Source organism: Phasianus colchicus, chromosome 3 (assembly GCF_987193195.1).
Source record: "Phasianus colchicus chromosome 3, bPhaCol1.hap1.1, whole genome shotgun sequence".
NCBI lineage: Eukaryota > Metazoa > Chordata > Aves > Galliformes > Phasianidae > Phasianus > Phasianus colchicus.
In genome coordinates, this window is record NC_143438.1 from 89,484,327 (window position 1) to 89,496,680 (window position 12,354).

Consider the following 12,354-nt stretch of genomic DNA (forward strand, 5'->3'; position numbering starts at 1 on the left):
AGTAATGTCCTTCATTTTCTCATATTCTCTTCTAGTTTCTTTTCCTCACATCCCATTTATATAATGTTAATTTTTCCTTGAAACTTAATGTCAGCTATACCATTTTATAAGAAATCATGATGTGCATGAAACATCTCTACGGCATCAAAAGATCTAATGTGTAATATCATACCTTGTCTCCATCGCCTTGTTGGAGATAACTAACAAAGAAACACACATTCCTTGTCTCTCTTTGGCGTTCTGCACTTAGCAAATAGCCCAGTTTAACTGACTAAAATTAGGTGTAATATTGCTACAGTCTACTAAAGATTAGACTGATAGGTAACAACTTCTCTTAAACACTTTGCATTGCTTATCATATTTACAGACCAAGTTGACAAAAATATTTGTCTGCTTAGAAAGTCTTCTTGAAAACTGGTCATGTGGTGATTCTGCAGGGGAGAAGCAAAGGAAACCTGGACTCAAATCGAAGTCCTAAGTAATTTCTTTAGATATAAACTATGCTAAGTAATTCTTCCCTAATGTTCACATAATATTTTACCCTTATCTGTAATAAAAAGGTAAGCAGCTACTCATTGCTATGTTGTATGAGAATAAGATACAGGGGATCTAAAAACAGTTCATAAGGCAAAATCTCAGCAAATTTCACTAGTAAAGGATGTATCTCTTTCCAAAAAGTAATGCGTCCAGATGGCACGTATACTACTGCAAAATGCTGCAGAGAAAGCTCAAAAATAAACCTTTATTGAGATTTGTCTTCACTGGCTTCTTCAACAATGTAATTCAACTTCCTTTGTTTACCCCAACATATCACCTCCTTTAAGAAATCTCCACCTGTACTGTATCTGGTCTCCACTGCTCTCCACTCTTTCATGTTATAGGAAATTAAGGTAAAAACAGCTAATCTTAAATACTTCAGTTCATTATTATTTCTTCCATTCACCAATGATCTTGTGTGCTCATAGGCAAATTTTAAAATAAAAATATTTTAAAAATATATTTAAAAAACTCCTTGTATCTTCTACTTATAGCCTAGAAAACACTTAATGCATGTTCATACTTCTTCAAATTCCTGTGCTAAAATTTATACAATAGCTCAAACACTTCTGGAAGACATTTAGCCTATCATGAAATAAGTGAGCCAATGAGTGAATTATACTAATATGCTACAATGACATGCTACTTTCACTTTCCCAGATCCTTTGTCTGCATTTGCACATTCAGCCTAATGTATGCTGCAAGTAGACATCATCATACCACAATTTTAATACACCATTCTGATGAAAAGCACTAGAGGAAAAAAAAATTCCACTCAGAAAGGCACTTTTAGAGTTTGGCTTTAAGACACGTCTAAATCAGCTCAGCCCTTTAGAACTGATGCTTAAACTAATAAAGTACATGTCATTGCCAAGAAAAAGTAGTAAGCATAGCTTTCTCTTCTTAAGCCAAAAGCAGGCTCCATCAGTCATGATGCCTATTCAAAGACATGAAGCTAAATCTCATGGGGTTTCAAAACAAACATGAAAGAAACGAAAGGCTGTGCTCAGCCAGCCTTGGTACCCTTCTCCTCTTCAGCACTGAAGAAGTCATTAGTCACCAGTCTACTTTAGTTTTTTAAGGAAATGCACCACACTCTTTTCTTGGTGGTGCATAGCAATAGGACAAGAATTAATGGCCTAAAACTTGAACAAAGGAAGTACTATGCCGACATGCAGAAGAACTTATTTACAGTAAGGGTAATGAAACACTGGAACAGGTTGCCCAGAGTGTAGTAGGCGTGGCGAGGAAACGGTATGTGACGGGGTCAGGTTTCCTATGCTCAGGGCTTGCCAAACGCTGCCCCACAATAGGACAGCAGGTAAGCAAGGGGTGTGGACAAAGCGGGACAAGAATATTTAAGTGCCTACCACATTTTAATAAACGCCATTTTGCCTCACACACTCTGGGGTCTGTGTGAGCATTTGGTCCCGGCCCGGTTGGGGTCGGTTTCGCTGGCAAGTGGCGCCCTCGGTCGGCAGAGGACGAGCAATGAGAGACTACTACAACAAGTGGTGACCCCGACGTGATCTGCCTATCGAGGGTTAACCACCCGGCGTGCCCGTGAAGCGGAGAAGAGCCTGCGGAGTGGCGGCAGGTCGCTCACGGAAGACACATCGCGGAGAAGAGCCTGTGAAGTGGCGGCAGGTCGCGTGTGTAACCATGGAACAGATTATTAAGGTACTTTTGCAGTTTTGTAAGGACTACTGCGGCAAAAATACCCCTTCAAAGAAGGAGGTAGCCGCGGTGCTTTCGGTTTTAAAAAAGGGAGGGGAGCTGGACTCCCCTCAGCAAGTGCTGGATTCGGGTAGGTGGGATTCGCTCACCTCGGCTTTATGCCAACGCGCCATGAATAACCAAAAGGCTGCTGAACTTAAAACCTGGGGCTTGATACTTGGAGCCCTTAAGGCGGCTAAAGAGGAGGGTAAGCTTAAGGTGGAAAAAGGGGTGGAAAGGGCTCCGGGGGGCGGGTCTTTGCTACCTTGCAGTACTGACGACCAAAGCGTGGCGGACAAGATGGCGACGGTCGCCGCGGCGAAGGGCGGGGAAGAGGAACTCCCGACCGCATGTCTACCAACCGCTCCGCCCGCTCCGCCCCCGCCCTACCCTCCGCGGTCGTTATATCCTTCTTTGGAGGAAGAAAAGGCAAGGGCGGGGCTTCGTCCCAAAGGGGGGAGGGACGGGCGTCTGCTGACTGATTGGGCTAAAGTAAAGGAGGAGGCACAAGACCGGGGCCTTGCGAACCCGGAGGCATTTCCGGTAGTGATTTCCGATGATGATAACCCGATCTGGGTCCCGCTGGACCCGAAAGCGATAGCGAGGGTGCTTGAGGCAGTTGAAAAGAAAGGATTGAAGTCCCCCCTGACAATGAACGCCTTGGAGACATTAATATTGCCGGGACCCCTGTTACCATACGATATTGAGAATCTGATGCGCATGATTTTGAAACCGGTGCAGTATACGCTTTGGAAGGAGGAATGGCAGGCTAGACTTAGACAAATGCTGGTTACAGCCCAGAACGATCAGGGGAATCCGCTTCACGCGTCTAACCTGCAGAGACTGACGGGTAGTACGCCGGGTATGATCACTGCACATGCCCAGCTTACGGAGCTGAGGCCCGGGGAACTAATAGCCACTACAGACGCTGCCCTTGAGGCGTTCAGAAGGCTCGCAAGAAATGCTGAGCCGTCTACTCCGTGGACGGAGATTGCACAAGGTCCCACTGAATCCTTCCAGGATTTTGCGGATAGGTTGATCAAGGCAGTGGAGGGATCGGAGCTGCCTAGGGCAGTGCACGGCCCCGTGATCCTGGATTGCCTCTATCAAAAGTCGAGCTCGGACGTACGGGCTCTATTACGGGCGGCGCCAGACAGGTTCCACACCCCCGGTGAGGTCCTTAAGTATGTGATGGACAAGCAAAAGTCTCAATCATCAGTGGCAAGCGAGGTTGCTGCAGCGGTAGCTGAGGTGATGCTAGCGCATGGGGTTGCCGGGCGGCAGAGTCCAGATCGCCCACCTGGGCCATGCTTCAGGTGCGGTCAATTAGGTCATTTCAAGGCACAGTGTAAAAGCAACGGGGGTATAGTGTGCCAAATGTGCGGGAGGAGAGGTCACACTGCACCGCAATGTAGAGCTCGTGGGCTGCGATCTCGAGGTAGGGGGGATGAGGGTCCCTCTTACGATTCACGGGATTCTCAGGAAAGGCGGGCTTTGGATCTAGGCCTGCCACTAGCTGCGCTATCGTTGAGCTGCGGGGAGCGCCCCTTGGTGAAGATTACAGCCGCAATTACGGAGCTTCCCGCTGGCTCCCCAGGGCCGCGATCTATTTTCCTTACCGCCCTGGTGGACTCAGGAGCGGATGTGACGGTTTTTGCGGAGTCCGACTGGCCGCCCACGTGGCCAACGGGGGCCACTCAAACTATAGCGGGAGTGGGGGGAACTGCTCCAACGCGGAGGTCAGCCAAGCAGATCGAGATAATTGTGGTCAACAGAGACGGTTCCCTGGAGAAGCCCGTCCTGCTGACCCCGCTGGTAGCGCAGGTACCGGGAACCCTGTTGGGGCGAGATTACCTGCGGGGTGTGTCTGCTCGGATACAACTGCAGGCCTTAATTGCCCGGTGGGCAGGCACAGATCCGCGGCTGAAGCCATACAACGAGACCTCTTGGACTGTGGTCAGTCCTGTGAACACGGAGGCTTTCTCCATTACTTCGGGTTATTGCGGGTATACCAAAAATGAAACACGGGTCTTCACAGGGCGCAATACAACCTGCTTGTCAAAGGGTGGGGTCCTTTCTAAATCTAGCGGTAGATCCTCATTTAATTGTACGGCAGTTTGGGACTTTTATGGGTATGGGTTCACTTTCAAACGGGGGGTCAACGAGGTGCTATGGAATAACAAAACGGCTAAGGCGTTGCCCCCTGGAATCTTCTTGATTTGTGGGGATAGAGCCTGGCAGGGCATCCCGCACAATGCCTTAGGAGGACCCTGTTACCTAGGGGAACTGACATTACTGTCTCCGAATTTCACGACATGGATGCAGTATGGCCCGAGCATCACGGGTCACCATCGTCGCCGAAAGCGTTCGAGCCCTCTCCCGGAGAATTGTAACGATGAGGTAGAGTTATGGAGTGCCACAGCACGGATATTCGCATCATTTTTCGCCCCTGGGGTTGCTGCAGCACAGAGCTTGGCTCAGATAGAACGCCTAGCATGTTGGTCAGCTAAGCAGGCGAATTTAACAACATTAATATTGAATGCGATGCTAGAAGACACAAACAGCATTCGGCATGCGGTGCTGCAAAACAGAGCAGCCATCGACTTCTTGCTCCTGGCACAGGGGCATGGATGTGAAGACCTAGAAGGAATGTGTTGCTTCAATCTTAGCGACCACAGTGTATCCATCCATAAAGCGCTGAAAGCCCTGCGAGACCATACGGAGAAGATCCAAGTGGAGGACGACCCCATCGGGGACTGGCTGAGAAGTGTGTTTGGCAGCTTTGGAGGATGGGTTGCGAAAATTATTAAGGTAGTTGCGCTAGTATTGCTCGCAATAATTTGTATTGCGGCCATTTTGCCGTGCATAATCATGTGTTTCCAGAATTGCCTCACAAGGATCATGTGGCAAGTTATGGACCAACGGATTCTGTATCACAAAACGAAGGAACAGTTGTGAGAGATGTACTCGCGTTGCGATCGCGCTGTTACGGGATATTCCTGAGCATAGGGAGGGGGAAATGTAGTAGGCGTGGCGAGGAAACGGTATGTGACGGGGTCAGGTTTCCTATGCTCAGGGCTTGCCAAACGCTGCCCCACAATAGGACAGCAGGTAAGCAAGGGGTGTGGACAAAGCGGGACAAGAATATTTAAGTGCCTACCGCATTTTAATAAACGCCATTTTGCCTCACACACTCTGGGGTCTGTGTGAGCATTTGGTCCCGGCCCGGTTGGGGTCGGTTTCGCTGGCAAGTGGCGCCCTCGGTCGGCAGAGGACGAGCAATGAGAGACTACTACAACACCAGAGAGATTGTGGAGTTTCCTTCTGTGGAGATATTCAAGACCTGCCCGGACACCTATCCATGCAACCTATTCTAGGGAACCTATATGGCAGAGGCGTTGAATTCAATGATCTCTTGAGGTCCCTTCCAATCCCTGCAATTCTGTGGTTCTGTGACTAATAGTGGTGAGAGGTATTAAATAATTGTATATACTTTTATGTATTTATATTTACCTGTATATATGTACATGCTACAGTCTGAGTCAACACAAGATAATGTGCAGCCTTAATGATCTACATTGCCAAGGTACAAGGGATACTGGTCCTCAGCACAGTTTTCTATTGTTTTAACTGGTGTACATAGCTCATTCTTTTCTTACAACATAGTCACGATGCAGCAAACTTATGGACCATGTGATAGCTCATTAGAGCTCCTGTACACCTTGCTAGTTCTGCCCTGGGCGTGCTGGCAACTCCTACACGGTGGCTTCTGCTGAATTCTTCAGAACTATGTCTTTTCTGATCATGCAGCTGAAAATACCTAGTAGGTAGCAAACTGAACATTGTTAATGCTGTCAGTTTTAACAGCTTTGTTGTTTTCTGTGGGACTGTAAATCCCACAGAAGTTAATTAAAAATATTTCATGCACTGGAAGAGAAATACTACTACTAATGATTTCTAGAAAGTTTTACTTAGTTCTTATAATGCTAAGAACCTGATAAGGAAAAGATTACATTTACACCAAACTCAACTACTTTTGCCTTCATTCTTTTTGGTGAATTAGGAGTTTATTCACTATGTAAATTTTCCATCTCTGGAAATGCTCAAGGCCAGGTTGGACAGGTCACTGGGCAGCCTGATCTAGTGCCTGATTTACTGGTTTGGCAGCCCTGCCTACACCATGGGGGTTGGAACTGTGTAACCTTCGAGGTTTCTTCCAACTCAAGTCATTCTATGACTCTGTGATTCTATATAATGCCACCCTGTATTAGTATAGTATTACTATGCTAGAAATGTCTTGTGGAAATACTGGAAGAAATTTAATTACCTCCTATCCCAGCTACACCCAAACTCAGAGAGTGTTCATTGGCATGAGAATTAGAAGAATATTATAGCCTGCTTGCCATTAAGTTCAGCCCCATTAAATAATGCTCTCTCACAGACCTATGAAATCAATTAAGAAGTACTTGCATAGATAGCCAAGAAAAAAACATTTAAAGCTTTAACCCCCTGTCTTGATGTTAGCTCTATAAAGCTATTAAACTCCAGTCTGGATTTCAATAGCACTGTGCAAGTCAGCAGCTAATTCTGTAACCACTCTGCCTGCCTCACCTCTCTCCTATTCATGTGTAGTATGAATTGTTTTGAGAAGAGGTGAAAGGAAACAGAACACTGAGGTGTATCAGGCAGAAGAAAATACTGACCTGACTAAAACATAAAGAGAGAAAACAGTTCAGTTTATTCTTTACATAAAATTGCCATCCTTAATGCAAATCTTTGGATTTTTTATAATTATTTCTATTTTATAAAAATATAGTTTTATAATTATTTTATATTTCAATATATAATTAAATCTTAGTTAATTGAACCAGACTTTCAAATTGGAAAAAAAATATTAAAGGATACGAACATTTATTCCATGAAAGAATATTAAATTGGATCAGTTCAAATGTAAAAAGTAATAAAATAATAAAAAATACATTTTTATGTTTGATGTAATATTCAAACTCAAGAACTCATCAATCTTGCATTCACAGCTTTTTGTCCTCTCTGAGCAATACTGAAAAGGAGTCTATTGGTTTTTCTGTGCAAGCTGTCATTAACAGACACAATTTTCATCCAGGAATCTCACAGAATAGTAAAACAACTTCTTCCACTGTCAGCAAGGAAAATCACATACAAAAGAAGAGCGCATGAATTTCCACTGCTTTTCTGACATGGAATCCCAACAGAGAAGATTCAGTTTAAATTTTACAAGTACTTACAGAATCTATGCTGGTAACAAAAATGTTGTAATAAATTAATTGATGTTTTGACAATTGGTGTGATGTGTGTCCAGAAATGTGAAAATTATGAAGGTATATATGGAGAACATCTAACAGAAAACTCTGCAATTGACTTACAGTAGGACATTGCTCTATCAGTGGATATCTTTACACTGAAGATTATACATCCAAGTCTGCATCAGTTTCCTTCAATCTGAACTTGGCCATGGATTTGGTAAGGTTTCTGTCAGCACTCACTAGTGTTCATTAACTTAGATGTTCCCACTTCTATAGGGCATCAGGGAGACATTACACAATACTGTGTACATTTTTACAGCAAGAAGTGAAGAATTGTCTTTGTATGAACAGTTTTCCCACAGTATACAACTTTGTTTTGTCCATCTTTCAGTCCCAGCCCAATTCATAAGGCTCCCCAGGTCTTGCAACTCCAGGAAAAGAAAAAATATATATAAGTAATATCTGGATTGCATAGTACTCTCTTGGACCATTGCTGTACACCTGAAGTCTAATTCAGTAACATCCCACACCAGAATGAAGTCATGAGCAGCCACAGATCATTAAGAAAATCCAGGTCAGACTCTGAAATTCACAGCCATCCTTCACCCATTCCCCACACACATCCTCCTTCTCTGTGCCACACCATCTGCAGTCATGTCTCAGTCCTCAGGGACAAGTTTACCTGTCTGTCCCGCAATTGTAGCAAACAGCCTGTGGGGAATCCTGGATGGAATCTTCAGTCCAGCTCTTATCTGGTAATACCTGCAAAGAAAGGATTAGAAATGGCATGCTGTTACACAGTTGGCTTGATCTGACTTAAAAAAGCTTTGAGAAAATATCATAGGTATCCATAGACAAACAAAAGCCCCTATAAGAACCGAAATGCTCAGAAATACTGAACCTTTTCTACTGCTGTGTAATTTTTAGCTACAGTTATAATTTATATTGCTGCTAATCAGGATCATCCTATTTTACAGCAGTCTGAGTGGATATGGAGACCAAATGTGTGACTGATAAGGAAAGGTTGTAAAAAGATCTTGGCTTTCTATATGGAAAAGAGGAGTCGAGAAAGATCTGTGGTAAAATGCAGTGAGATCAGACACTGATCAGAGAGACAAATAAAGAGAGAAAAATATTTAATACAAAATAAGGGAAGAGGAAACTTCTGCGGAAAGAAAACAAATGTTCTAATCTCAGACCTGGAAAAACTCATTTCATACATAGGGATTATCATTATTCTGTTCCATACAGGAATACAACATATTGTCATTAGATTTAATCATATCTAAAGCAGTTGTGTTTTAGTTATTTGCCATTCTGTAGGTGATTCCTACTTTAAAGTGAAGGATGACAAAAGGATGACAAAAGAGAAGAAAACACCAGCAGTTTCACCAGCTCATTACAGAAGATGCAGGACACTTCAGAAAGTTTGAAAACATGAGCTCAGTCCAAACAGAGAAAGAAACTTATAGAATTTTCCCTTGTCAGCACTTTCATAAGCAAGGAATAACAGGCAGCGCATACAAGCTCCTGTGTAGCTCAGGACACCACTGTTTATTTGCAGCTCTCCCACTGAGCTGCTGAAAAACCGTGCAGCGTCAATTCCTCTTTCTTTGCATTTTCCTTCCTACAGTGTGTTTGGTCTGTTCATTTATAAATTCCTCACAACAGGGTTATCTTGCAAGTGGTTGGAGATATTTTCATCCTGATTTGTGTTCAGCCTCTAAACACAAAAATTAGAATTGTAAAGGTCTATCCTGAAGACTTTAAGACAGCTGAATTACTTCTTCAGGAAAGTACATACAACAGTACATGGAAATGAACTGTTAGAAAGCCCAGAGTTATTTGAATTGCTGAATAAACACCAGCTCATAGAGATTACACTTACCAATCAAATCTTTACTTGCTATGTAGTAGTGAACAACCCAGATCTCTCTCTCTTGGGTTAAAAGCTGAAGGAAGGGGTTTGATGACGAGAGAAAAAAATCTTCAGTGGAAACTCACTTGTGGTCCCCCACAGCAGAAAGTTCACATTACTATACATAATCAAACCTGTAGGTCCTTGTCCACCTGGAAACAGTCCCAGCATGATCTCTGGCAATTTTTGGTATCCATTTGAGGCAGCAGCTTGGAAATTAAAACACTGCATTTGTTCTTCAGTTTACAGAATTCTGAACACACAACAGCCACTTAAAAACACTGTCAACCAAAGCTTAACTGTGTGATCTTTCTAGTCCTTTAACTGTTCTTGCACAGTGGTGGAAGTTTTGAATTAATTTTATTGGTGTTAATGTCTTCCAAAACAAGTGCAAGAATTATGTTTTAAAACCTTCCATATTTTCATTGTTTAACTGGAAAAAAAAAAAAACAACAACCCTAACTGGTTTATCCATAGTTCCAGCATTTCAAAATCACACCAATATGGTATTAGTGGATTTCCACAACAGTGAAATGGGATAGCACTCAGTATGGAGGAATTAATATGATGTTACTTCATGTCACTTCCAGTATACTTATCTAAGAATGACTTCCTATAGCTGTCTGGTAATTCTTTTAGATTTTTGTCTCATGGAATTGTGATGGGTTATCCTTGGCTAAGAGTCAAAGTCCCAGCCTTTCTCTCAACCATTCTCCTCAGCAAAACAACAGGAAAAAATATTGCAAAATGTCTTGTGGGTCAAAATAAAGAGCGGGCGGGTCAATTACCAGTTACAATCACTGGCAAAATAGTCACCTTGGGGAAAATTAATATGATTTCCTGCCAGTTTGGGTAGTATGATGCAAAACCAAACATTAAAACACCTCCCTACATTCCATGCCATTTTTCCCAGTTTGAACACCACTCCATCACTCCTGACTTTTCTCCATCCCTTTGACCAGCAACAGGGGAAACAGAATATCCCGAGTTGAAAAGGATTGATAAGGATCTTTGAGTCCAACCACTGGCTCCACACAGAACCACTCAAAATCAAACCCTGTATCTGAGAGCACTGTCAAAATGCTTCTTGAACTCCGGCAGCTTGGGGCCATGATCACTGCCCTGGGAGCCTGCTTCACCTTCTGGTGAGGAGCCTTTTCCTAGTATCCAATCTAACCCAATATCCAGTCCGTAGGCTATGCCTGGCATGTGAGAATTAGGCTAGGTGGTACCCCTGTTTGAGTAAACAGATGATAGCATTGTTCTTTTGTGTGTGTTTTTTGTTGCTGTTGCTGTTATTATTGGATGTTATTTTCAAACAAGAACAGTGCAGAAAAGCTTATTTAGACTTTAGTAAAGTAGGAATACCATGGAAAATTGCTGGATAATGAGGAACAGGTGCTGCGAAGGAAAGATGAGGAAACAGCAAGCTGATTTCAAGAAAAGATCTAAAGGAACTTGGCACACAAATCAGCAAAACACAGCAATCAGATCCCCTCTATATCTATAAATACACTGAAAGGAAAAACATCAGGAAGGAAGAAGAAGAGCAAGGTACAAGAAAGTACAACATTGGCACAAGAACAACTACATATAATTGTCCATGAATAAATGCAATTTAGAAACAAGAAGTTGTAGCTGGCAAATGAACAGGGCTGTGAAACTTTCCCCTAGTAGAAGCAGGGATGAAAAAGCCAATTTGTTTTTAGGGGAAGCTCAGTAAATTTCTGAATGATTTATAGGACTTGGATCCTTCCCATCTGCAGGACCAGCATTATTTACGTAGGCAGTCTGTACCAGTCCAAATCTCATCTCTCCTGTGAGACTGTCTGCATAGGTCACCGCAATAGCGATGAATCTGCCATCATCACTTTCACTGGCCATTTGTGAATTGCTCATCTTTAAGATGATAATTTGAATGTTAACTTTGTTTTTCCATGCCAGGACACTCATTAATCCCTGATGACCTCTACTGACTCACCTGGGGCACTGACTGACGTTAGAACCTCCCTTGAGAGCCTGGCTCTACTAATGGATGTGCTGGGTTATACAGCCACTCTTTGCTTCTCTCTTTCAGAAGTCAGAGCTACTGGCACCTTCCAGCTTCTCAGTGCAGAGGTGGTCAGACATCCTCTCAGGAGAACCAATCTCTCTCTCAGATGTTAACTGCTCACTTAATGCTCAGGCAAGGTGCAGAGGTTTGTTTCACTGTCTGTTAATTGTTACTGTTGTATTGAAATGCACAGAGGAAGTATTTAGTTTTAAGTGAATCAAATGTTTTTACTTCAGGGAGCTAGTCATGTCATCTCTAGTAATTTACAAAAGGCTGTGCCTAATCCCAAAGGACTCACAACAAAAACAGAAGAAAAACACAACCAGGAAGAAGGCTGGTACCAGCGTTCCTTCTGACACTTGAATTCCATCCTGCTATTGCTTACTCCTGTCTGACTAATGCCAGATCATCTCATTTCCCAAGGTGCTGAATATTTGACTTCCATTGCCACTGACATCAATGGTGGCATTATAGAGATTAGGCTAAGAAGGGTTGGTGAATCTCAGAGAAGAAATTTGGTAGATAATATTGATGTATCTTTCTACCGAACTGGATCACTCCCACCAGGAGCCCTGAGAAACTACACTTCTCCAGTTATTCCTTCAGCATGGAAAAAAAAAAAAAAAAAAAAAGTTGCCCAGTAACAATGTCACAGGATAAACTACATAGCTTCTGTCTACTTTGAATTATACCTGACCAACTCTAAGGCTTAAAATTTCGTCCTGACTTTGGCTGCATTTTAATAAATAAGCCTTAAGCTAGTAAATACTGCAAACAAACCGACTGCATGCTGAGTCCTGTCCTTCAGCCTAGAGTTCCTGTTGCTTCTCAGACCAGATGCCCTCCAG

At 43.1% G+C, this 12,354-nt stretch overlaps 2 protein-coding genes across 3 annotated transcripts in view; one reads left to right on the forward strand and one right to left on the reverse strand.

Annotated features, from left to right (window-relative positions):
* FAM135B (family with sequence similarity 135 member B) overlaps window positions 1-12,354 on the reverse strand; it is a 183,583-nt gene that overhangs the window by 87,648 nt on the left and 83,581 nt on the right. For both annotated transcript variants that reach the window (XM_090138030.1, XM_031591256.2), the window contains one exon: window positions 8,218-8,297. In XM_090138030.1, coding sequence (XP_089994156.1) covers window positions 8,218-8,297 — 80 coding nt within the window. The remainder of the gene's footprint in view (window positions 1-8,217; window positions 8,298-12,354) is intronic.
* LOC149918734 (uncharacterized) lies at window positions 1,772-5,432 on the forward strand. Its single transcript, XM_090138031.1, has one exon. The coding sequence runs from the start codon at window positions 2,200-2,202 to the stop codon at window positions 5,209-5,211; it is 3,012 nt and encodes a 1,003-aa protein (XP_089994157.1). The 5' UTR covers window positions 1,772-2,199; the 3' UTR covers window positions 5,212-5,432.

Excerpts from the sequence above, each read along its gene's own strand:
- LOC149918734 (XM_090138031.1), top strand. The coding sequence starts at position 2,200 with ATGGAACAGATTATTAAGGTACTTTTGCAGTTTTGTAAGGACTACTGC.